At 39.2% G+C, this 25805-nt stretch overlaps 2 protein-coding genes across 3 annotated transcripts in view; one reads left to right on the plus strand and one right to left on the minus strand.

Moving 5' to 3' along the window:
* Window positions 1-550: 550 nt before the first annotated feature.
* Window positions 551-4970, plus strand: RAD51 (RAS associated with diabetes protein 51). The gene is made up of 9 exons (XM_089149671.1): window positions 551-760; window positions 1954-2098; window positions 2204-2314; window positions 2447-2538; window positions 2781-2875; window positions 2949-3062; window positions 3776-3905; window positions 4158-4279; window positions 4361-4970. Exons 1-9 carry the CDS (start codon window positions 668-670, stop codon window positions 4482-4484), a joined length of 1026 nt encoding a protein of 341 aa, XP_089005797.1. The 5' UTR covers window positions 551-667; the 3' UTR covers window positions 4485-4970.
* A 189-nt stretch (window positions 4971-5159) lies between these two features.
* Window positions 5160-25805, minus strand: part of LOC149021436 (1-phosphatidylinositol-3-phosphate 5-kinase FAB1B-like) — a 32228-nt gene continuing 11582 nt past the window's right edge. The window contains exons 3-12 of one of the 2 annotated variants that reach the window (XR_016172332.1): window positions 25104-25257; window positions 24607-24951; window positions 23271-24155; window positions 22814-23145; window positions 21565-21688; window positions 21302-21472; window positions 8966-10504; window positions 7783-8049; window positions 5689-6257; window positions 5160-5589 (exon numbers count right to left, since the gene is read on the minus strand). Coding sequence is in view for 1 of the 2 variants with exons in the window: in XM_089149670.1 (XP_089005796.1) it covers window positions 5937-6257; window positions 7783-8049; window positions 8966-10504; window positions 21302-21472; window positions 21565-21688; window positions 22814-23145; window positions 23271-24155; window positions 24607-24951; window positions 25104-25257 (4138 nt within the window). In the remaining variant the exon portion in view is untranslated. Of the gene's footprint in view, window positions 5590-5613; window positions 6258-7782; window positions 8050-8965; window positions 10505-21301; window positions 21473-21564; window positions 21689-22813; window positions 23146-23270; window positions 24156-24606; window positions 24952-25103; window positions 25258-25805 lie in introns of those variants that run through there. The other variant, XM_089149670.1, reaches the window with a different exon arrangement.

The following is a 25805-nucleotide window of genomic DNA, read 5'->3' on the forward strand; positions in this document are numbered from 1 at the left end:
CCCAAACTGCATCATTGACATCCTAATTATAACTATATTGCCCATTATATTACTCAAATTTTTGCATATGATTCTACCAAATTGTCAAATTTTTGCATCTCATTCTCTCTTAATACTTTTAAATATCCAATTTACCCTTCTATTTTCCTAATAATATGAATGTTTTCGGTGCGGGTGAGGTACGGCGGGACGGCGGGTCAGTTTAACGTAGAGGAAATGAGCCAGACGAGTGTAATGGACTAGCGAAAAGACATAGAACCGGGATAATCGGGAGAATGAAATTACGCCAACAGCCCTAGGTATTTAAAAGCATCAAGTGAGATGGAGATGTAGGAGTTTAGTGTTTTCTGAGGATCAGATGCAAAAGTGTTTTTTTTTTTTTTTTTTTTTTTTGTGGGGGTGGGGAGGGATCTGATATAAGACTTTGAATAAAGAAGTTTTTGTAAATAGATTGTAAGTATTGGGGAGTGATGAAATTTTCTCAATAAATTTACATGGGCGGCTTATAAGGGAAGTTTCTCTAGCTATTTTAAGCTGGCAAGCACTCGCCACTTTTATTCTACTCTATCTTTTGGCGCCTTACAACGCATTTGAAAGGGGGAGAGAAGAACCCTCCACAGCTCTGCGGAATACCGATCGATTTGACGACTTCTCGACTACTGGAGCCATGGAGCAGCAGCTAAGGCATGAGAAGACGGCTGAAGATGCCGAAGATGTAGAAGAGATGCAACACGGTCCTTTTCCAGTCGAGCAGCTTCAGGTATTCCATCTGTTCATCTCATTACAGCCGAGCCCTAGTTTTCGTTTTTCAGCTGTTGACCCCAGGATAAGTATCTTTTTATTGAGTTTTTATATCTACGCACTGTTCTGGGCAAAAGGGTTCTATGCAGATTTGATGTTTGAGTTGTTTTCCGCCTCCTACATTGGAGAAAATACGACTTTGCTTTCTTTTGTTCCGTTCCGTTCATAGAATTTCGAGTCTTTCTGGGTTTTAATGGTTGGTTGCTAGCGAGGGAAATTTGTTTCGGTATGCATTCTCGAACTGGGTTTTCATTCTCTACAAAGAAGAAGTACTGGGTCTTTCTCCTGTTCAAATCTTCTTGTGAAATCGGTTGGTCTGAACTGTGCATCTTTTTACTTATTTTTTTTCTTGATTCTTGGTAAGGAAATGCGTACCCATCAAGAAAGTTTTTTCCTTCCCTCACGAGCAATGAACTACTCGGTATCGTTCCAGAATTTCTGAATTATCTACTGACTGAGGCGCTGTTATTAGTTCAAATTCTTTCAGAAGCGGAGTCTTTAGGATGTTTCATTCTTCAAGCAGACATAGTTTCGGGTTTTGCTTCTCTGCAATTTCTGGCCCCATATGCAGGGTGTAGTTCCATTTCTTTCTTGCAAGGTGCCTTTCTGTGTTTCATTCACAAGTTCCACGTCTCTGTACGTCATATGGCAAGTGTGTCCTTCCTACTTTTTCTGATAGACTTGAATCTCTTTCCTGGGTCAGGTTTTGCTTTGAATCGTCTCTTCATGTTGTGGAAGCATTGATCTGCTGAGGAAAGTATTAATATTTTAGCAATGGCAATGTACATTGTTCTAGCTCTATAACTTATCCCCTGAATTGTAGTGCCTCCTCTTTGCTTAACAAAATTGAAAACAGACTGATTTCATGTTGCCATGTGATTAATTGGAGTGTAATACCTGCCTTATGTTTTGAGTATTGTTTCTAAAACAGAGCAGTGACCTAATGTACTGTTGGCTTTACACTTAAGATACCATTTAAGGTGCTTCTGCGTTGAAGGTCCCTCACAACTTCAATATGAAAATGATCATACATAGAAACTCTTCATTTCTCCGTTCAATCTTTTTCATTTGCTTTGTATATACTATCTCAATGTCTTAGTATCTTTAGTGCAGTAATGACTTCTCTTTTCTTTTCTCACTTCTGTAATCAAGGCATCTGGCATAGCTGCCCTTGATGTAAAGAAGCTCAAGGATGCTGGTCTCTGCACAGTAGAATCTGTTGCATACTCACCAAGGAAGCAGCTGCTCCAAATTAAAGGAATTAGTGAGGCTAAAGTTGACAAGATCATTGAAGCAGGTCTCCATTTCTGCTTTATGTATATATATACTTTTTTTTCCTTGTTCTGTCTATGGGGGTATAATTTTGCAGTGCGAGATGCTGATTTATCTCTTTGATTGGTAGCATCCAAGCTGATCCCTTTGGGCTTTACTAGTGCTAGCCAACTCCATGCACAGAGGCTTGAAATCATTCAGATAACATCAGGGTCAAGAGAACTTGACAAGGTTTTAGAAGGTAGCTTTTTTCTTCTTCTTTTTTGGGGGGATTTTGGAGGAAAAGGGAGGGGGGGTGAATAATACATATACAGCACTATTTATCTAAAACGTCTTGTGTATCTAATAATGCTGGATCCTTGATTCTTGGCAGGAGGAATTGAGACTGGATCCATAACTGAAATTTATGGTGAATTTCGCTCTGGAAAGACTCAGTTATGCCACACATTGTGTGTCACTTGCCAAGTGAGACCATCTTTTCTCTCTCCATCACATTCTCTTTTGTGATCTCCTTTCTAGTGGTGGTCTTCATGAAGAAAAATTTAGCGGACAATCCCATATAGTTTGAATTAAGTTTAGATCTTAGTTTTATTCAGTCTGCATGGAGAAAATCTGGCATTGACTATTACTTTGAACTAGTCAATTTGTTTGAGAAGCGCTTGCAACATGCTCAGCATAGTATTTATCATTCATGCTTAATGTTTCAGCTTCCACTGGATCAAGGAGGTGGTGAAGGCAAGGCAATGTACATCGATGCAGAAGGCACATTTAGACCTCAAAGGCTTCTACAAATTGCTGACAGGTGTTATACTGCCATTGCAAATGCATGTAAGTTCTTGTGATACTAGTCCCTAATAGCTCTCTGTTCTATGCAGGTTTGGACTGAATGGTGCTGATGTTTTGGAGAATGTGGCTTATGCTAGAGCCTATAACACTGATCATCAGTCAAGGCTTTTGCTCGAAGCAGCTTCAATGATGGTAGAAACCAGGTCAAAATTTTATTGTGTTCTCATGTTTGATTAATATAGTTGGCATTAGTCCACTATAAGGACAAAAAAGCTTGGTATTTTCACCTGCTTCAATTGAGCCTTTTAAATTGGGCCAAACAGTTAGATTCAATTATATTAGCCCCTGCTTCCTTCAAGTCCTTGAGGCTGAATAAGGGAGCCTTGTATGCTGAAACATTTTGTGGGTTCTTTTATGAGTGATTTCAGTTCTAGAGTCATCCCTAGGGTCTCAATTTGGATTTAAAACTGGTTGAATTTTTAAAATAAACAGAGGGCATATCCAAGGAGGTAATGTAACTACTGATGTTGTGAATGAAGCTTACAATAGTAAGTTATGTTTTTGGACACTATAGCGTCCCTTTATATTTAAGGATCAGAATTTAATTGGAATCCCTATTAAAACCTGACAAATTAACTCAATATTTACAGACATTTAATGTAGGAGAAAATGGCATGCAATTTAATTATGCATATCTAAAATCAAGGTTGAAATGTGTCTTGTTCTAGATTCATCTCAGAATTTTACTTTGGTTGAGAGTCTTGAGACTTTTAGTTACATTTTTCTAGGAGTTTCTTTAATCCATCAGATAGCCCATTTCTTTTAAGATTCATGCCACATACCCATTCATAAAGTTTTTTAAGGCCATGTCTGATTCTTAAAGATGATGCACTGAAGTAGGTATTTACTTGTTCAGGTTTGCTCTTATGATAGTGGACAGCGCTACAGCTCTCTATAGAACAGATTTCTCTGGAAGAGGAGAACTGTCAGCAAGGCAAATGCATCTTGCAAAATTCCTTAGGAGCCTTCAGAAGTTGGCAGATGAGGTAGCCCTATTTCTTTGTAAAGAGAATCTCATATTGAACTTTTAGAATTGTTTACATGATGCATAAAAGCTTGGTTGGTGAGGATATGGGATACAGACTGAACTTGTGTTGAACTAAGAATATTTTTAAATTGGATATAATTGGTTTGGCCTGCTACCCATCTATTCACTAATTAAAGAAAAAAATGTATGTTTTGATGGGTCTTGGAATTCTGTCTCTTCATAATGTTCTAAATGTATATGTGAATTGTAGTTTGGCGTCGCTGTCGTCATTACCAATCAAGTTGTTGCACAAGTGGATGGTGCTTCCGTTTTTGCTGGGCCCCAAATCAAGCCTATAGGTGGAAACATCATGGCTCATGCTTCTACAACAAGGTCTGTCTACCATGAGATGTGAATCATTTCTCCTTACCTCCCACCTTACTAATCTTCTTTTTGTTCCATTTCAATATACAGGCTTGCACTTCGCAAGGGAAGGGCAGAGGAGCGCATTTGCAAAGTAATAAGCTCTCCATGTTTAGCGGAAGCTGAAGCAAGATTTCAGATATCCACAGAAGGTGTTACAGATGTTAAGGACTGACCAAGTCGTCCTCAGGTTTCTACAACCTTTTTTTTCTTCCTGTTCTTTTCTTTTTTGTACCTACCTTTGTGTCCAATTTTGTATACTAGCATTGGCGTGGTGGTTCTTGAGACTAGAGGGGCTCCTTTTTCTTGCTTCCTCCCCCCCACCTCCCCAAAAGGATACTGGTGGCGAGTGGAGTGGGGGGAGATTACTCCGAAGGAGTATTCATCCTTGAGATTTGTTGTCAAGAAGTATGTAATATTTCATGATTTGCAAGTCTTTAAATGAATGACTGGATGGAGGGGGAGGATGTAATTGCCCTTAAAATTTCAAGTTAAGCATGATTTCCTCATGAATATCAGAATATGTGAAGCATTATTGCCTTCATCTTCCTTTGTTTGGATTTTCCTCTTCTATATCCTTCAAATGTTAGCCCTGTTTCCTTCTGAGCAAATCCTACTTGACATCAGGCAGTAAGCATAGCAACAAGGATTGTGAAGGCCGTGAATTTCGAAAGATCCACCCATGTACTTCTATGTAACCAAGTATCATTGCAGCTTCTGGGTTAAACTTTTGTGATAACAATTGGTCATGTTGTACCGGTTATCATATCAAATTTGCCCTCCTTTATTGCGATGGGGCACAATTGCTATTGGGACCCCCAAAAAAAATTCTGTTATAATACCATCATAAGTTTCCGAGTGAAAAAAAATATCATACTATGGAATAATGTACCTCAATGAAAAGTAAAAGCTTACATGGAAAAATTGAAATAATCTCTACATTTTTACCCCTCAACATTATTTAAAATTGAATAATCCTGATAAAGAGTACATATGTCCAGCCAAAGGAGTAAGTATTATGGAATATGGAATACGTAATATCGATTGTCCAAAGAATGATCTGGACAGGGCAAGCAGGTTTAAGAATTTCAGATTGTAACAAACCATGACTACTTAAATATCTATATACCATCTGAATAATCTCTTGTATTTGCTCTACAGACCTGGATACTCAAAGCTATACCTGCTGCATAGCCAACTCCTTTCGGGCTAAGCATGAAAGCTTTCAAAAGGGGGATATCATGATTCAAGTCATTCGATCGGTAACAAACGGTAAATCACTGAAACAGACATCACAGCCAGGGTGGATAAATATGCTGCAAGCATAAATACATTTCAACAGAGATATTGTACATGTAATCCACGCAGAGACTACCCACCCAAAACCATTTGACACAGGAAAATTCTTAGGCATCAGGAAGCCTTCCGTCCTCGTATCCTAACAAGTAATTCACAGAAGCTTTTTCAAGAACAACGATGAGGACCCAACCAAGAAAAAAGAAAGGGATAGAAGGGGGGGGGGGGTGTTACAATGAGGAAAAGAAAAAAAAGGAGATATATAAGACCCATAAAAAAGGGGAATCGAATCATAAATCTCACAAGATATACAGGCTCATGTTTCATAATGTCACTCAAGGGAAGTCCCAGCTTGTGTAGTCTCTTCACATAGGTCAGACTGGGATCCACTGGAGGCAATTGGTGGAGACCACTGATCTGGTACCATAAGGAAATAAGCAGCCATGGCTTTCCTGAACCGTTTCTTGTATTGCTTGGGTGAGATTACTGTGGGAGTTGTCTTTTGCCCACCAAGGATCCCCGAAGCCTTTACCCATGTCTCAAGGTGTTTGTCCCATGTGTACTGCCTCATAAAGTCAATGATCCCAAGAACCAGTTCATGCTTTTCCCCATCCACTCCAACCAGTAGAGAGTAATCCATTACATCAATTGACTGCCACAAATTCAATTGAAATCTTCCATCAGAATATATAAAAGCCAGGATTTCTACTCAGATACAGAAAATGACCATTAGCATGATTCATGAATGCAAGGTGTCACCACAATAGAAACCTATACGAATGCTTCTCATATTCTTATTTAACTCAAAAACAAAGAAAGAACAAAGCTATACAAGAATGTTATTGTGATAACTTTCATACTTTACTTCAATAAAAATGTAAATATAAAAGGCAACAGTTGCTCTGACTCGACAAGATGGATTATGTGGCGAAGTCCAACCATTGAAAACTTAACCAACCAAACCGGACTTTCCATTGCATTACAACACTTAGTGTCTGCCCAGCACCTACAATTGAATATTTTACCTTTTTTCTCATCTGAAGGACTGTTTGAGTTAAATTTTACGGGTGAGCACAGAGGACCATCAAGGCGTTACCACTTCCCAAGCATAAAATTGGTCAGTCAATACATGAAAAAGAAAGAAATCTCATTCTAGTTACCTGATACATAGCATCTGAATACGACATGGAATGGAATATCTCATTTCAGTTTTCTACAACATTTGAATGCACAGAAAAATCCAAAATAAATTGGATAGTGTTTAATACTGACAAGACACGAATTGTGCAATCCTAAGGTTCAAAAGATCTCACTTACACCTAATCAACTTTCCAAGATGACACCATCTGAAGTGATGAATTCATAAAACATGGAAACCCAAATGAATGGTTTCGATCATTCCAAATGGTCTCCAAGCAAACCTAAGAAATGGAAAATTAGGTCATTTTCCATTCATGGGAAAGAGCACCTAAAATGATCTCGAGCAAACTGGGACTTATTTTCAATTATATAATACCTATTGTATTCAGGAACTGACAAAGACAAATTCTTACTCCCTATTAAAAGCACAGCTGTCAAAGCACTAGGCAGCCCAAGACACCGGATGGGAGTGAGCGGTCCCCACTAGGATTCAAAATACTAAGCCAGCACCAAGAAGTCGCCTAGGCATGCACACAAAAAACAGGAGCCTGGGTGCTTAGGCAATGCTTTGACAACTTTTACTAGAAGTATTCCTTCTGCAAACCCCTAGCATAGCCACCCCCCCCCCCTTCTTTTCTTTTCTTTTTTTGTTCTTTTTTTTTGGGGTGGGGGTGGGGGGTTGAGGGGGTTGGTGGGAAGGTGTGGCAAAGAGAACAGAATAGGATCATTAATCATACTGTGTGTTTGTGTGTGCGCTCAGGATTGACAAAAGGTAGTTGACTAAAAGCCCTCTCTTCACTTCATCAAAAGCCAGATCAAATGACCACACACACACACACACCCAAATCAAGGGTTGACGGATTGATGAATCTTCGTCCTGACAGGCCAATCTGGATCAGCCTTCTAGATAGGCATGATCAGCATTGACCCAATCCTTCAATCCTTGATCCCTAACCACTAGTTAAAAGCTTGATATGTTGATAATTGTTAATCCTTGGACCTCTGAACATCCAAGTCCATCAGTTAGTTGGGCTTACCGCAAGAAAAGCAGTATCATTCCAGACGGCTCTCTCAAGTAACCGCTTAGCCTTATTTCCCACAAAAATTGGAGAAGTTGGCATTGCTTCAATAAGATTCTGATCGAGCAAAACTTTATTGCTCCCACTAGAATCCGGATTATACCGTGACCTGGAAGATCCTTTGAGATCATAGAGTCTTGTTACATTCCGATCAAACAGAAGATTCTCCATTACTAGAACATCCATCCTGGATTCTTTTCCACCCTTAAGATGCTTTGTTATAACCTACACAAAACCAAAAACAAGAAAGAGAGCAAAAATTTAGGCTTTCAGAGCATGTATTTGAACAAAATATAGAAAGGAAAATTACGGTGCTTGCTCTTGGATAATGCAATTGAGCATAGACTAGAAGGCTTCATCTTTAGACCAGAATCCAACCCAGTTATACGACTATAGCCTTGCAGTTCATTACATTCTCTCAGAAGATGAAACATGGTAACAAATCAACAGGCTTGAGAAAGGTGCACAGAGATTAGAGAGGATGCATTTGAATAAACCTTCTTCTAGGGGAGACACACTTGCACACCAAGAAACCTCTTTAAATAGGCACCATGATGACATTAACCTTTAATACCAAGAACCCATAAAATAATTCATGCCACTTCAACCATCCAGTAAATGGAATGATTATAGTTGAGGGCACCAAATTGTCAGCACCAAGCTGTTAAGTAAAACATTGATAAACTACCATACTAGTCTAGCAGGGATAGAAACCCAAAAAGAAAATAAATAAATCTCAGTTTAAGTGGCGACTTTAGAAGAATTTGGTTGTGCATGGTGCCTTTGCAACATAAAATACCCAGCAAATATGACCAATTCAGACTAGATCTTAGACCAATAGATTATCCTAGAGACTGGGAATGTGGTTGGTTGAAAGCTTTACCCTTTTAAAAGACGAAACAATTTCATGTTCCAGACAGAAACTAATACACAATCATTGGTGAAAAAGAAAAAAAGCAGCATGCAACAAGATATATTAAATGAAACAAGTAGGAATGCTGATATTCATGAAGCAATGCTACCAAATGTGGAAAACATATCTCAAGGGAGTGAAGAATGGAATATTTGGAAACTTCCATAAGCTGAACCTAAATGGTATGTAGAATATTTGAAGCAAAAGCTTAAAATGAAAAGTTTGTACCTGATAAATCCCAAGAATCTTTGCCAGACATGTTGGGCTTCCTGAGCTGATTGATTCAGACAGGTACTTAAAATACTCTGGAGCAAATTTGATGAAAGACTCCAGCTCGGTCTTTGTGACTTGTTTGATGATAAACCTATCATCCAAGGTTTTTGCAAAGAATACGTTGCTCTTTCCACCCTGAGCCCCCCATTTCTTACAACGACTAAGAGACCTTATAAAGTCCAACTCAGAGGGGCAACATGTCCTCCTCAAAACATCAAACCTCTTTGCATAGTAACAAGTTACATTATACTTTACCTTTCCAAGCGGGCCATCATCTGTGAAAGAAACTCTTACATGCAATGACTTTGTATACAAGAGTGGGTCTAAAGCCAAGGAATTTCGGGATGTTGACAAAGATAAGAAGCTATCATCTGTAGACCCAAGGCTTCTTAAAGATTCAGAGGTAGTGTCATCTAAGGAAGTGATCGACTGAAGATTCACCGAATCAGGAAAGGGCAGTGAAACTGAAGACTCACCACCATCCTTTGGTCTCTCCCAATCATCAGATATCTGGGCATGGTAATCTTGGGACACCAGAGCATATGCTATAATACTTGTTGGTTCATCATCATAAACTGGAACAACAGTGTCATTAACACCCACAGGCAAAAGAAACCTGGCTCCACCTTGATGTTCCAACTCCCGGAAAGATGAGATGTACACCGGACTGTACTCACTTAGTGTATCAAACTTTTTAGAAGAATTTTTGTTGAAAGAACGGTAGAAGTTTAAAAAAGATGTCCCCATCCAGCTTGTAGAGTCTTCCAAAGTGTCAGTATGCTTGGTGGGTAATGCATGCCCAAGAGAATGAGCTACCTCAAACCCACCACTGTCTTCCAAATGCTCTCCCAAATCAGACCTTGCTGATCCCAGAGTCTCTACCGCAACTGAAGAATCCGCTATATCTGTATCAGAAGATAAATATCCATTCACCTTGGGCGGTGTACTTCCAGGGTGATTTTCACCTGTCCATGCTGCATCAAGGGTGTCTGACAAATTTTCCATGTGACGGAAGTTTCCTTCTGAGAGGACTCTTCGAACAATTACACCAGAGTCCAAAGGATCAGACTGATCAGAGAGACCACTGCTAGTAGAAAGATCAGTCACTCCCTCCTTTTTATGTTGGGGATCCTGATCTATGTCACCTTCTGCTTGAACTAAGGCAGGCTGGTTAGATACATCACCAATTTCACTTCTTTGATTAAGGCTTTCTTCAAGCCTTGTATCCGCAAGTGAGTCAGCACTGGTAAAACCTCCATCTGGCCTAGGAGACAATTTCATCTTCTCAATATTACTCGAGTCTTTCTCCTTAAGTTTCTGTGCAGAGCTGTAATCTTGATGGCTGCCACGGTCTAAACTGGATGCATAAATCAGACGCTGGTCCCAGATATAAGATTGAAAGAGCAACTGCCTCCGCAACCGATTGATCTCAAGAATATCAACTAGAGGTTGACCTTTCTTGGGACCTCTGTGAAGTATTTTATGCAGAGATTCCTGAGATTATGTTATATGACCAATCAGAAAACTGCATATTTATTCCATATTTTAAAAGAGAAGGTGATACTCAGAATGGAAGCCAACCGGATGTAGAAGGGGAAGAAACAGGGGTAGGGAAAGCAACAAACTGAACCAATTAGAATTTAGATTTACCCTTTTCCATAGAACAGGGGAACCAACAAAACAAAGAAAGTAAAGGGTTTTATTCCCCCCCCCCCCCTTCTCTTTCCCTTTTCTTTTCCTCCCTAATCCAATTTATATTCATTGTAAAGGGCACTTAATGGGCTAAGGCATATGGGGTTAGTTAAGTGATTCTTTTTATTTATTTATCTTAGCTCTTATTCAGCATTTTAGTTAGGCTAAATATTTCTATAAGCCCCGTCCTGTTTTGAGTGTGTTTCCTTTATTATTTAAAAGTCTTAGTCAATTTAGGATAGTTTATTTTTAATGGATTGAGTTAGCCCTTTCCTTTTAAATGTCAACATCTGCTTTTAAATTTTCTATGCAACTTTTATGCAGATCCCACATAGCAGCACCAAATTCGTTCTTTTACAAGGAGTAGGCTGAGGGTTGGGTCATACAGGTAAAATAGTTGAAAAACCAGGTTTTTTTAACTTGATTTTTTGTTCCTTCTAAACCTAGCGACTTGGAAGAGTAAAGCCAAGTAACTTAGTTGGCACATTGAGTAAATTTAATGAAATAAAGATCCAGTCTCCAACCTTCCTTTCAGAATTGTACCATCCATGGCTTTAACCATATGGAGAACAGTAAGAACCATTCCTTCTTTTGCTCCATCTCCTCAATCAAACCCTGAAGAAAGAAGCACGGAGAAGCCCTAGAATCCATTAGCCACAGGGTTTGTGAACCCTAATTTGACAGCTGTTCATCAAGGGTCTTGATTTATTGGCCCTCATCTCAGTGAGGCTACATTAATAAAGTTAAAACAAAGCTTTTGTCCTCTTTGGTTGCTGCTTTCATCATGTTTGTTGTCCATCACAACTTTCTAGTTTCCTCTCAGTTCTTTTGATTGATTTCTAATAGTAGTGGAGAATCTGCTACTACTCTCTTTTTCTTTGGTTTTACAGAAAATATTACTTTGGGATCTCTTTTTGTGCATTTCAGTGACAAAGCGAAGATGAAGAAATAGAATGTATGAACTCTGCAATTAACATAGCAAAAGCACCCAAGGGATACATAGCAAAAGGTAAGAGAAGTGACCTGACTTGCCTATTTTCAAGTACCGATTCACACAAAATGTGACTGAAGTCAGGTCATTTTTTAACCTAGCCAATTCTACAAGAATCATGAACATGTTTTGTAATTTTCTTACTTGCCTCAGGTGACTTGCCTGAGTCAAAACTTGGTTTTTCAACTAATGAAAGCATTGGGCCTCCATTCCAGGGATTCCACTGTAACTGGCTAACTTAAGAGACCAAAAGCATGCAGTAAGCACAAAAATCCCTCATGCTTGGTTTTATTTCATTCCCCCCCCCCCCCGGCCCACCCACCGTGGTTTCTAAGGATCCAATTGGTTCATTGTTTTAATTTCTGCTCCAATTTTCATCAAGGATAGAAAAGTTTTTATGCTTTAAGTTGGCTTATATTAGGACTTTATTTTGAGTCTATTTTAATTTCTTAACTTGGTTGAAGTTAAAGCTAGAATTTTGGGAAAATATGGGTGGATTACTGCAAGGAATTCGTCAAGGAGAAAAGATTATCATAGGAGGTGATTTAAATGGACATATTGGAAAAGATCAAAGAGGATATGAGAGTGTTCATGGAGGTTATGGTTTTGGAGAAAGGAATGACGAGGGGATTTCAATTTTGGATTTTGCTACTGCTTTTGATTTATCTATTATAAATACTTACTTCAAAAAGAGAGATGAGCATTTAATTACTTTCAAAAGTGGACAGCATAGAAGCCAAATAGATTTCTTCCTAACTAGAAGGACTGATAGATTGTTGTGCAAGGATTGCAAGGTGATACCGGGGGAAAGCTTAACTGCACAACATAGACTTGTGGTCTTGGATATGTGCTTAGTCCCAAGAACACATAAAAGGTCCAAGGTAAACTATCCCAGAATAAGATGGTGGAATTTGAAAGGAGAGTACTCTAAATCCTTCGTTAATGAAGTAGTCAAACAAGGAAAATGGGATTTTAAAGGGGATACCAATGCAATGTGGAATGAGATGGCTATGTGTATTAAGAAAGTGGCTAAAGATGTTCTAGGTGAATCAAAAGGAAAGATCCATTCTTATAGAGAGACGTGGTGGTGGGATAGTGAGGTTCAAGCTGCCATTAGGAATAAAAAAGCTAGTTTTAAGACATGGCAAAGAACTAAGGATGTTGAGGATCTTCAAAGGTATAGGTTAGATAGAAATGAAGCTAAGAAAATTGCGGGAAAAGCAAGGGAAAGGAAGTATGAAGAGTTATACAATAAGTTGGGCACAAAGGAAGGGGAAAAATCTATTTATAAGATAGCTAAGATGAGGGATAGGAAGAGTAGAGATCTTGACCATGTTAGATGTATTAAAAATGGAGATGGTAAAGTATTAGTTTGTGAGGAGGATATTAAGAAAAGATGGGAAACCTATTTCTCTAGTTTACTAAATGAGCATTCTTCAAGCACTTATGTTTCGGACGATTACACTTTTCACCAAGGCACTTGGTGTCCGAACTTATATTCGTAGAATTTCGATGTCCGAAGTAAAAGAAGCTTTAAGGAGGATGAAACTCGGCAAGACACAAGGTCCTGATGAAATCCCAATTGAAGTTTGGAAGAGCTTAGGAACCCATGGACTAATTTGGTTGACTAAGTTGTTTAATAAGATTTTGAGCACAGGGAAAATGCCAGATGATTGGAGGAGAAGTGTTGTGGTTCCAATTTACAAAAATAAAGGAGATATTCAAAGTTGTAATAACTATAGAGGCATTAAATTGATGAGCCATACGATGAAATTATGGGAGAGAATAATTGAAACCCGGTTGAGACACTTAACTATAGTTACGGAGAACCAATTTGGGTTTATGCCGGGAAGATCTACAACGGAGGCTATTTACTTAATTAGGAGACTTATGGAAAGGTATAGAGAATGTAGGAAAGACCTTCATATGGTATTTATTGACCTAGAAAAAGCTTATGATAGAGTCCCTAGAGCGTTAATTTGGCAAGTACTAGAGAAAAGAAGTGTTGCAAGTAAATATGTAGATATAGTTAAGGATATGTATGATGGTTCGGTGACTAGTGTTAGAACAGGTGGGGGGACAAAGTAATGAATTCCCGATAACGGTTGGGCTACATCAAGGGTCAACTTTAAGCCCATATCTATTTGCACTGATAATGGATGAATTAACCAAAGACATTCAAGATGAGGCCCCCTGGTGTATGCTTTTTGCGGATGATATTGTGTTGATTGATGAGACCCAAGTGGGGATTAATACCAAATTAGAATCATGGAGAGTAGCTTTGGAATCAAAAGGCTTTAAACTTAGTAGATCGAAGACAGAATATCTAGTTTGTAACTTTAGTCATGATCGGGCGAGATGATGAAGTGGTGATACTTGACGATAAAGAGATTCCTCGAGTGATTGTTTTAGGTACCTAGGTTCAATCATAAGTAAAAGAGGTGATTTAGAAGATGAGGTTTCCCAAAGAATTAAAATAGGGTGGATGAAGTGGAGAGGTGCATCCGGGGTCTTATGTGATCGGCGTATTCCATTAAAGCTTAAAGGAAAATTTTATAGGACTGTTGTCCGACCAGCTATGATGTACGGTGCAGAGTGTTGGGCTGTTAAGAAGAATCATATAGATAAACTCAGTGTAGCAGAAATGAGGATGCTAAGATGGATGAGTGGCAAAACTAGGATGGATAAGATAAGAAACGATCATATTAGAGTTGGTCTGGGAGTTGCTCCTATAAGTGATAAGCTTAGAGAAAGTCGTTTGAGGTGGCACGGCCACGTTCAACGGAGACCTATAAATGCTCCTGTTCGGAGAAGTGATATAATCCATATTGAAGGAACTAGAAGAGCTAGGGGTAGACCTAAGATAACCTTAGGAGAAGTGGTGAGAAAGGATATGTATAGCTTAGGCCTTGTATCTAGCATGGCCTTGAACAGAACTGATTGGAGGGCAAGAATCCATGTAGCCGACCCCATTTAGTTGGGAAAAGGCTTATTGTTGTTGTTGTTGGTTGAAGTTAACCTAAATTCTTTGTTAGACTAGGAGTCTAATTTTTAGTCTTCTATGTAAGGTTGTAATAGGGCCCCTTATAGAACAAGATTTTTTATTGCAAGCTTGGCCACTATCTAGCTTCTCTATGATAGAGAGTTCTCTGGTGTTTAAAGTGGAGATAACTGATTGTGATTGGTGTTTAAAGTCCAAGTGATGGTTTCCCTGGTGGTTAAAATCCGGAAGGATTGCAGGTGTTAGGTGACTGAAGTCCTAGCTCCTTTCTTGACAGTGAAATTAATCTTTTGACCATCGTCCTTATAGGATGTCCAATGTAGGTCTAAAGACCCACATTCGCAGGAAGACCCGAATAGGGCTAATGGAGCTGCTATCCAGCACTAGGATCAGTAATAAACATACTCAATACTTGGTCCTTTATTAGTAGCTTCATTTTCTGTTAAAGGTAGCAATTTGTATATTCTGTCAACTTCATGTCAAGAGCAAAACATTCTTCACAGTTATTCATTTATTTATCAGTTTTAGTGATTAGATTTGAACTTTAAAAAAACCCCACGATTTAGTGTGCCTATTTGATATGTCAAGTCTCCCAAGTCCCGCGTCTTATGAGCTTTCACGTTCTAGGTCATTCAAAATTTTATTCCCTAGTTCTTTTATGAGAAGTAAGGCTGTTCAGCCATCTATTTATACGCCCCTGAGAGAAGAACACAGTTGCCACTGAGTTTATGTGATTTCCAGCTTTGGCTCTGGAGTATGTTCCCTTTATGGACTGCTGATCTAGTGCTTAAACTCTAGATTGGGGTTTCATAGTGCTTTAAGATCAAGTACCTGAACTCCTTTGGTGTCTAACATTCAAGATGGTTAAGTGATGTGAACAAGGTTGACCACCCTAAAATTAGGTCCAAAAACCCAGGTCCAAATGGCGAACCAAAGGGTTAGCGAACCATTATAGGGGTATTTTGGTCATTTTGACAAAGTTTGGGTGTCTTAGGTCGGGGTCCCATTGAGTTCAGTATGTCATCTGGACTCTAGATCTATTTTTATTTTATTTTTCTGTTTATTATTTGCAAATTATCTGAGTCCTTGTGTAGGTGAGATCCCAGTTAGGTTGGGATCCCACAACTTGAGTCCACTTTAATCTCCTAATGGTAAGACTCCATATATGGATTGAAGTCCACTAGAGTTAGTTATTGAGTTTTTGGGGGGTCAAAATTAGGGTAAAGATTGAATCCCAATTGAAATCTATTTTAAATTAAGATTCATTTTGGGCCAAGATAATTTCTTTTTATTTGTGGTTGTTATTGAGTTGTAAGGGGATCCTCATTTATAAGGGATTCCCTAGTTGAGTCAAGTTAGGTTTCTTTGTTAAAGTCCAAGTCTTTCCCGTCCACTTGTAAGGCTATAAATATCACCCCCCCCCCCTTATTTCATTGCAAACAAAACTTGATGAATAAAATTATGAATTTGGAGGCAAGTATGGTCGTGGTCTTCTTGAAGGGCCACGGCAAGACCACCACGACGGATTTGAGTGTTCTCCTTCTTCAAGTACAGCCATTCTTCTTAAATTTCAGCAATCAACTTCAAAGTCCAGCAGCAGTCCAACCCTAACAGCAGCCTACCTTCAAGTCCAAGTAAGCATATAACAACCCCAGCCCCTTCCCTACCCTTCGCCACCCTACCAAACCCTAAAACCAATACCCTAATGCCCTTATCACCCCTTCTCTAATTTTCTAGAATTTTTCTGCAATTTTTGGGCTTTTTCCTAGACCTAAATTTCAAGGTCAGATTTACAGCAATCTAGCCATAGATCTATCCCAAACTTTAGGAACATCAGCCCCCAGCCCTAGTGACCTTACCTCCCAGTTTCAGCCCGACCGGACCAACCCAAACCCTAGTTCCGCTGAAACTCTCAGTCTCTCATATCTCCCAAACTCTAAACCCTTATAAGATCAGCATCCCCATCCCTTCCCCTACACTCTATCCCAGTCCCAATCAAACCCAAGAAACGCAAACCCTCTAGGACTCTTCAAACACATCCTAATCCATCTAGGACTGAACTAAACTTATTGGACTTAACCTGAAATTACAAAATAGCAACAAGAACGCGCTCCTAAGCCCAACTGAACTCCTATAACAGCATCCCTTGAAGTCCTAACCTGGAATTTCAATACTGGAATTACATTACAGCAACCACCGAAACCCTAAGACCCTTCTATTCAGCCTTAAAACCCTGAAACGTAATCCTATACTTAATTCCAAGGTCTGAAACCCCAGTTACAGCATAGTATTAACCCCTAAAATCCACATTCCTTCAACCTTCAGCCTGGCCAAGACCTCCAAGACCCAATCCTAATCTTTGCCAACCTCAAGAGCTCTTCAATTACAGGTTTTCTACAACCCTAGAAGACTGCAGGTTCATAGAAAGAGGATCCTGGAGTGACCCAATTTTAGGGTTTAATTTCAAATTCTCAAACCCTAGAATTTTGGGTCACATCATTAAGGTTCATGGTGGTTCCAAGTCCAATATTCTTGTTGTGGATTCAGCCTGCAATTCCATCCTACTTCCTCCATTGAAGCATTGCAAGGTTAGTACATCAACAGTTCATCCCCATCCCTTTCTTTCCCTGTATTCCCTTGTCTTGAAATCAAGAAACACCAAAGTTCACCCCACCTGCTGTCATCGAGATCTCCCAAACTAATCCAAGCTTCATAGACATCATCTCCCCAAGGCTAGTGACCTTCAATCCAAATTTCATCAAAACCCCATCATGCTAATCCAACAACACAGCAGATTCTTGAATTTTGGGACTCCCTAAAGCCCTTAAAACAAGAACCTAGATCTAGCTCAATCTGCCAATAAGAACATCATCAACTTGGAGGATCATCATCTACATCAGTAACCATATTTCCTCCAAGTTTCAGTCCATTCCAAGTCCTATAAACCCTAGATCCTCAAGCTAAACGTCTCCCTATATGAAGATTTCTCCAATAGCCTTATATAGTTCACACTTTCCCTACCAAGCCAAAACATTAGAGAATTACTTCCTATTACCCCATACCATTATCGTTTCTCTTGCAGGCTACAGCAAACCCAAAAGACCCACTGGAGATAAGAGATCACCCATTTTTAAACCATAAACACCATAATCGAAGTTTTAAAGAAGCCTTTGGTTGGACTTATTTGGGTTGGTTTTAACAAGATCTTAGCTACTTGATACTCTTCGATTAAGGCTACATCATTCCTGCCACCAACGAACAGTGACTTCATGGGAGAAGCTTCTAGAAGAACACAAGCTAGGTGTTTTTCGTAAATTTTCTGTCCAGGCCAATGTGACTATCGGATCATCGTCCGCCTTCAGATCACATCACCATTACCATTACCTAATGGTTGATCCAAAATTTACCCACATTGGATCTCTCAAACACTAGGTCCAGCCCTTCCAACGAATTTTCAAGTTCACCAATAAATCCATTTCTCAAGTTAGGTCTACACGAATGTAACTATCAGGCCTGTCCATAATTTTAATATTCATTAAGTTCAATTCATAAATCAGGTCAAAGTGACTAGCAGAACCCAGTTTCTTGATTGCCTTGTGATCTCCCTAAACCCAAAAACTCTAAATTCCTAATTAGTTAAATAAAAATTCTTTACCCAACCAATTTGTTTCAAATTGAAAACAGCCATGTATAGCCTCTCCTTACAGACCCGCTAGTTTCTTGGATTGATCTGACCATCCAAAACCCAAAAAGTGATACCCTATATCAACCCACAACCCACCAGATGAAAGAGACCCATATTCAAATCCCAACACCTTAAACCAAAACTTACCCACTGTCTACCCAACTGGAGTTTGTTGTTTAACAGGTCCTAGTTATTGAACTCAATGCTATTTGAAGCACTTACTTTGGCCTTCTTTTCTTATTCCCCCTTTTTTTTTTCTTTTTTCTTTTTTCTTTTCTCTCTTTTTTTTTTTTGGTGGGGGGGGGGGGGGGGGGGGGGGAGGGGGAGGCAGGCAGTATTATAAACAAATTTTGACTAATGAGAAGCTTTCTCTTTGCTTCTCATCGTGATATGCTCTTCCTTGCATGTGATCAAGGCTTAACTGGAGTTTGATCCAACTAAATACCTTGCAGTGAGAAGCCCAGGTGTTCTTTTTCTCTTCCATCCCCAACGCAGGAACTTTTACTCAATTCTCTGCAATTCTGCTCATGTTGCTGCCTGTGATTAGCCAGTCCGTCACAATTTAGGATTGCAAAGTTTGTTGGTGAATCTATACCCAGATTCTTCTTCTACATACAATCAACAAACAAGTACCAATACCTGCCTTCAGTTCAGGAGTCAGTTGGCTCATGCTATCAGTCCTACTCTTGATAGGATTGCCAGCTTTTTATACTTTATGGTGCTGATCTTTATTCTAATTTTAAACTAAATTTCTGATATTAGTTCCTTATGGTGCTGATTTTTATTCTAATTTTAAACTATATTGCTGATATTAGTTCCTTTCAAGTTCTGCTATTAGGGTTAAGTCTGTTTACTGTTGATTACACTCCTACTATATTGCTGATACTAGTTCCTTTCAAGTCCGTGGCTGTTGGTTTATTGGTTTCCTTATGGATGTAGGAGACAACTGCGGCAAGGTTTCCTTATTTTATCATCTATTTTATGGTTTCTCCTCTCGTTACATTCTTTTTCTTCCTTCTGGTTCTCTTCATTGCTTTGGGTCTAGAGGTTGAAGACAATGGGATTCTCCTATTGCCATCATTTCTATTTTGTTTCCCCCCAAAAAGAAGTTTCTATTTTGTTGGGTGCATCGCTTTCAAGAGGTTGAGCTGCCACAATTTGACTCTCCGTTTTTTCCTCCTCTTTTCATGGGTTCGTTGCTTTCCTCATTCAGGTTTGACAAAATAACAGTTTCTCCTTTATTTGGTTTCCTTATTACTTCCAAATCTATTTTCCATTATTACTCCTCCATACAGCCCTCTTTCCATTATTTATGCTCCACCTATTTGCCCTTCTTTCCAGCATTAGTTCTCTTCCCTTCTTTATTTAATATATTTCTCATGACTAGGTCACCGCTTATGTCATGTTAGTTTTCTCTCTTTGTTTAACTTCTTTTTATGTTGGTTATACTATATTTGAAGAAAAAAGGGGGGGGGGGGGAACTCACGTTCGGAATTCCTTCTACTTTGCCATTATTTTGCATGGTGGGTCCCTCTTTGTGGCCAGAATTTATGGCATTGCCATTGGGCTTATTTTGCATGGCGGATCCCTCTTTGTGGTCAGAATTTACGGCATTGCCATTGGGCTTATTTTACATGGTGGATCCCTCTTTGTTGTTAGAATTTATAAAATTGCAATGGGCTTATATGCTAACCATTTTATTTGGTGGATTCCTATTACGTCAGCTTGGAAATCCAATTTTTTGAAGATACTTGTGCGGCCATTATTTTATTGTGAAGGTAATTATTGGAATCTGGTGGTAGTGCTATTTTTGTTATTATTTTGTCTAGTCCACAAGTAATGTTACATGTGAGGGGGAGATTCTTATTCTATACATACTCAAGATTTGTTAAAGAATATTATTTGAGAAGATCTTTGTCCTCCTAAGATGGTATTCTACAGCAACACCTATGGACCTACCTACTTGTTCCATAATATCTCATATTGTCTTTTACCTACTAACTTGGTCTACAGTAAGTCAGTAACCCATACTGTTTTTTACAGTTTTCCTATCCATACTTTTAAGTACTACCTGCCTTCTTGCAAAAAGCTTATATGCAACATTGGACCTATACTTCTTACCTATGAGGACATTGAAGCTGCACATTTTCATTGTCTGATGGTTCGTTTGATATGAAGATTGGTATTTTTAAGTTGTGGTATATTATCTCCTAGTAAAGTTCTCTCACTGTATATCAATGTCGACTTGTGCTCAAGATTGATGAAGTTTTTAATGTATGTTCTTGTTATTTCAAGTTGTAGCCTTTGACCTGTATGCTCCAGCTTGAGGGGTAGTGTTAAAACATGTACCATGACGGATAATCTGTCTTTCTACTAAGTGTTCGTACTTTAATAATTTTCTTTACATAGGTTGCCAGTAAGATTAGATAGGAATGATTCTCAGGACATCTTTCCTTATTTGGTTTCAAATCATGTAAATATTCTGAGCATATATCAGAATATAACTTTTCCTATTTTGTAATATTCTGGGAGATCATCCCAGACCTATAAATAAACTAACTCAGGGAGAGCTTGGAGTATCTTGTGCAACTCTCCATCTTCCCAATTTTCTTCACTTCTTCCTTCTCTTCTCTCATGCTTTCTCTTCTTCAATCTTCATACTGTTGGCTGGTTATAGAATTCAGACTTCTAACATTCAACAATCAGAGCAATGAATATCGTCAGCCAACTCATGAGTATCTTCTCACAATGCTTTTCTTTTGCTCAAATGAAAATCTCGAGTCAACCAGGACAGACTACTAGGCTTTGCAGTGCATCCAATAGCTTATCCACCAATAAAATGCCATGCATACATGCAAATTGAAGTCCTATCACAAGGAACCTATCTCAGTAAGAAAATAAATAAATAACAGAGGGCACAACCTCAAATTCTGTCTTCTCCCTTTGTAACATCCCTTCCAGTTCTCCAATGCGGCGTCTTGACTCAGGTGCTTTCAGATTGTTGCTAACTGACCCAGCATTTGTACTTCTCTCTCCAATCCGATGGAGGGCATTGAGTACTTCAGCAAACAGAAGTTCTGCTTTGTCAGCCACCTGTCAAACACAAAGATATGAATAAGTAATCCTGGGCCAAACAAACAAACTTTAGTCAGTAAAAAAATTTCTACTTGGTTTGATCTTTCAACCTCATTTGCTTCTTTTTGTATCCACTCCTGACTTTCATGGTTAAAATCAAGTTTTGAGGGTGGAAGGTAGACAGAATGAACATCAATTGAAGCATAACGGAAGCAAGCAACCATTCTCCCAAACCTGCAGATAGAAGATCAATTGATTGAGAGAGAGAGAAAATAGCAGTATACATGTATTTAGGTATCGCGACCATGACAGCCATAACGGCTGAGTTAAACAACATCAGCCAGACCAGCCCCAGCCAATGCAGCATGATCCTACAGATCTCCCAAATGGATCAGGCATAGCAGCCCAAACAACTGAGTAAACTCAGGATTGGCAAGTACTGACCCAATTCCCTAAATCCTGGCCATACACAGAAGTAAATATCATTTTTGGAGCACACCCAGAGTGATTAGCTTTTCATGTCTACAACCTCGAAAATATCAAAAGAGGCCAGGATATTGGATAATTAGAAAATGAAGTAACCACCCATCTAACATTGCACTAAGGAAATAATATGGACAAGGTCACACACCTTCTAGATAATTTGGCCATGTTCCAAATCCAACAACTTAAAATAGAAACAGTAAGTAATAAAATACATAGAAGCTACCACCTGACAGCTTTTGAGCACATTAAATTTGGCAAACTAAAAATATAAGGGGAAGTGTTCAGTACAGTAGACATATGAGATAGGATGCAGAATTTGACATGTGACCTATCCACATGCCAACTCTATCTAGTGAAAAGTATGATAAGATCAGCTTTCCATAGCTTGTGATGGGAACATTCCAACCAAGGTAAGAAGAAAACCTTGCCATTGTACATTAAATATATTATTATCTTATTACTGCTTGATTTCGTGTGTATTTGTTACTTCAAAACCCAAACAAATATCAATATGCACCAAGTTACTCCAAAAGTTATCATATTATCTATGCAAATGTACTGTTCAAAATGTAGGTTATCAGAAACTTGGGGGTTAGTTTGAAATAGCAACAAAAGTTTTATGTAAACACAAAGGTCTTTCAACAGAAACCATTTGACCGACCAAAATCAATGTGAACTTGGAAGGTTGAAATCAAAGGACCTATTGTTCTTAAATCGACAAGTCTCCTCCAGGAAGATTACCAAGTAGCAGGAGTCAACCTATGTATAGGCTTCTTATGTGCTGATTTTCTGTCCATCAGTGGCAACGAGTTTCTATAACAGAGTACAACTTAACTATGCAGAGATATCACTTGACAAAAAAATAAAGCATACCCATAGAATCGAAGACAATCCCTGTGCAGAGAATGACCACAGCTAGCCACCCTGCTTGCGGCAGCATGGTTTGAAAAACTAAGTTCCAAAAATTTCCCAAAAGACAAACCCCAAGCAGCATCAGACATGACCACTCTCCGAGTTGCTGGTGGGAAACCACTGATCCTTGGACACCGGAGGCACCTATGCCACATCCAGATCTTGCCATCTCGTTCCCCTGGCAAGGAAAGATCTGGGAACCTCTTAACAGAAATAGTGAGGCTGCCCTGTCGATGAGTATAACAATGAACATGTGCTTCTGATGGTGCTTCACATGCGGGGCATCGGTAACTCTGAGAAAGAAAGAAGCAATATTTTAATTTTATACTTAGGCCGTTATATAGAGAAGGAAGGGAGAGAAAAAATGGGTGACCAGCTGAATGACCAGAAAAGAGAAAATGAAAAAGATGAGGATGACCTGATCAAATAAATGGTCCCGTAGAAAACGTCCCAAAGGCTTGTCAAAGCTACCATAGTACTTGATACGGAAGAGATGGGCTCTTTCACAGACAGTTCCCTTCCACACACACCGGGTTGACAAAGAGACCAAAATGCTCTGATGGTCAGAAGAGGATGGAAGAAACTTAGAAGGCACTGGCTCCTCAGGGCAGTTATTGCAATCTTGATGTTGTGACGCCAGCATTGAAACACAAGGTTGACTCCCAACTGTCATGCCACGATTAATAAGAGCAACCCCACCTTCACCTGAGGGCTCTGGAGCTCCAAAGACACTAAAAACTTGTTCATCATTCACAACATCTTGACCTCTGTTGGTTGCTGAAGCTTTGGCCTCAAAAGATTCTTCCACACCTACTTCCTTCTTAATCTCTATTGCATCATCTGGAAAAAGCTTGGTTTGGTTTGTATCAGACTCGCACTGTCCTGAAGAGGAAAAGGAAGGGACAGAAGCAGAAAATTTGATACAATGGGAGATGGAAGCTTCAGCCAAAGGAGATGGGGCCTTTTCCTTTTCAGTTGGGCTGATGAAGGCATTGGATATTTGTGATGTTAGACCTGATAACGGGGTGCTGTAGGATCTTTGTGGTCCTCCATTAGGTTGGTGTTCCTCGTCCTTGGGGGTAGTTGCCATACCAGGTATGGTAGAAATGGATCTGTCTATACTGGGTGGCTTGTCAGGAAGCGCAACGTTTATTGGTGATTTCAGTGGAAGTTCTGGCAGAGAGGCACCTTCATCAGCAAGAAAACAAGTCTCCAAGGCCAAGTGGTATGCAGCAAAGACTCCATACTGGACGACATGCTTCACTTTCTTCAGCTCATCCCCATTGGCACCCCTGAGCAAAATCTGAAACACCCATAAGCAAAGAGCTTCTTAGTGTCCTAAAGCAATCACCACCTTCCTATATATATATATAAAAACCAACCAACAACCAGGCTGGACTTAGAAGCCCACAAATGGCAAGACAACACACATTGTATGGACGAAAGCAGCTGAGACCAACCGCCTGAGAATACCTTCAACAGCCATCCTATGCAATAATTTTATTTATCTATCCAGAGAATTTTCTGCTAAATTTTGCAGCACAACTTTCTAGATTTTTGAAGTAAAGACCTCTCAAATTAGCGGTGAGCTACAATCGATGGTGGCTCCCAATTCCCAGCAGCCACCAGTGCAACTTAACATGATATGCCATTCAAATGACCAAGATTACGAATTTATAAAATGCCACTGTATAAATATTGCAGTCAGTATGCTCTAGACTTTGAAGTTCCAGTACAAGTTTTGTGAGACTTACAGTACAACCCAATGGCTTTGGACAGCCTTCAAAGAACATAAGTGTCTTCATCAATTTCTTCCCACCCTGTCCAGCGCTGCCATGCTCTTCAACAAACTTCTCCACGTGGAATGCATCACAATAACCCAGTTTCTGCGAGGAAAGATGATCAATCGAAGGAACAATTTGTGCACCTGTGCAGCGGGATATACGCTCTAACAGTGGCTTCTTAATATTGAGAACAAGTGATATGTCTTTAGCAAGGAGGTACTCCTGGGCAAAGCGGGAGACTGATTTCTCTACTAGAAGGACATTGGGGTGGTGAGCATCTATCTTTGCAACCGCCATCTTCAAGTGGTCCATTTCCTAAGAATGGAAAAGCCATCAGAAACAAAACCCAGGAAACCTTATGTTTGCTTGATGAGTTGCCATTAATGGCTGATTAAATGTGGGAATGGGCGGCTGGGGTAGGGGTGTGTTGTAGTGAGAGAACTTAAAGTATGGTAGATAATTAAAACCTGCTGCAAAAGAGTATCAAAACTTGAGAGGGCGTTCGAGACCCGCTGATATTCAAGAGCTCCTCCAAGAATTAAGAAACGAGGTTTGTCAAATTTTGATGACATTCTTCGGTGAGCCACATTTTTTTTACAAACAATTCCTTTGACCACAACACTAGAAAAAAAATGAGATCAACCATTTCATCAGTAACAGGAAATTTTTAAAAAAATATATGAAAAAGAAGATAAAACGTTAAAGAAAAAATCCTTCCAGCAACAAATCAGAAATTAAAGTATTATCGACTGATATCTGTACATGCAAATTAAAGTGAGAAAAAACAGCCAGGTAATTCAAATTTCACACCATGAACATGATTATGGACATGCACAACTAAGATATATCAACTCCCCAAGTACATTTATACACTTAAATGACTCATACATATACTTTTATCATTTATCAGAGTAGACTCAATAAGGAATTATATTGTTTGATTCATTTTCTGAGCATGTTGCTTTTCCCTTTCAAGTGCTGGGATCAATATCACTACAGCGCAGCCTGCTACTTTATGCTTCTTGACGGCCCCTGAGGATGCACAGCTAATAGTTGAAATAGAAAGACCTTCCGTCCAGACTGGTATGTGAGGAATACTAATATCTCAAGGCAGGTTAGTTACCTGCTACCATATTGGAAACACAGCACACCATGGAATTTGGGACAGT

The sequence above is a fragment of the Hakea prostrata genome, chromosome 3 (assembly GCF_041222555.1).
Source record: "Hakea prostrata isolate BN-2017 chromosome 3, UWA_Hpros_2, whole genome shotgun sequence".
Lineage (NCBI taxonomy): Eukaryota > Viridiplantae > Streptophyta > Magnoliopsida > Proteales > Proteaceae > Hakea > Hakea prostrata.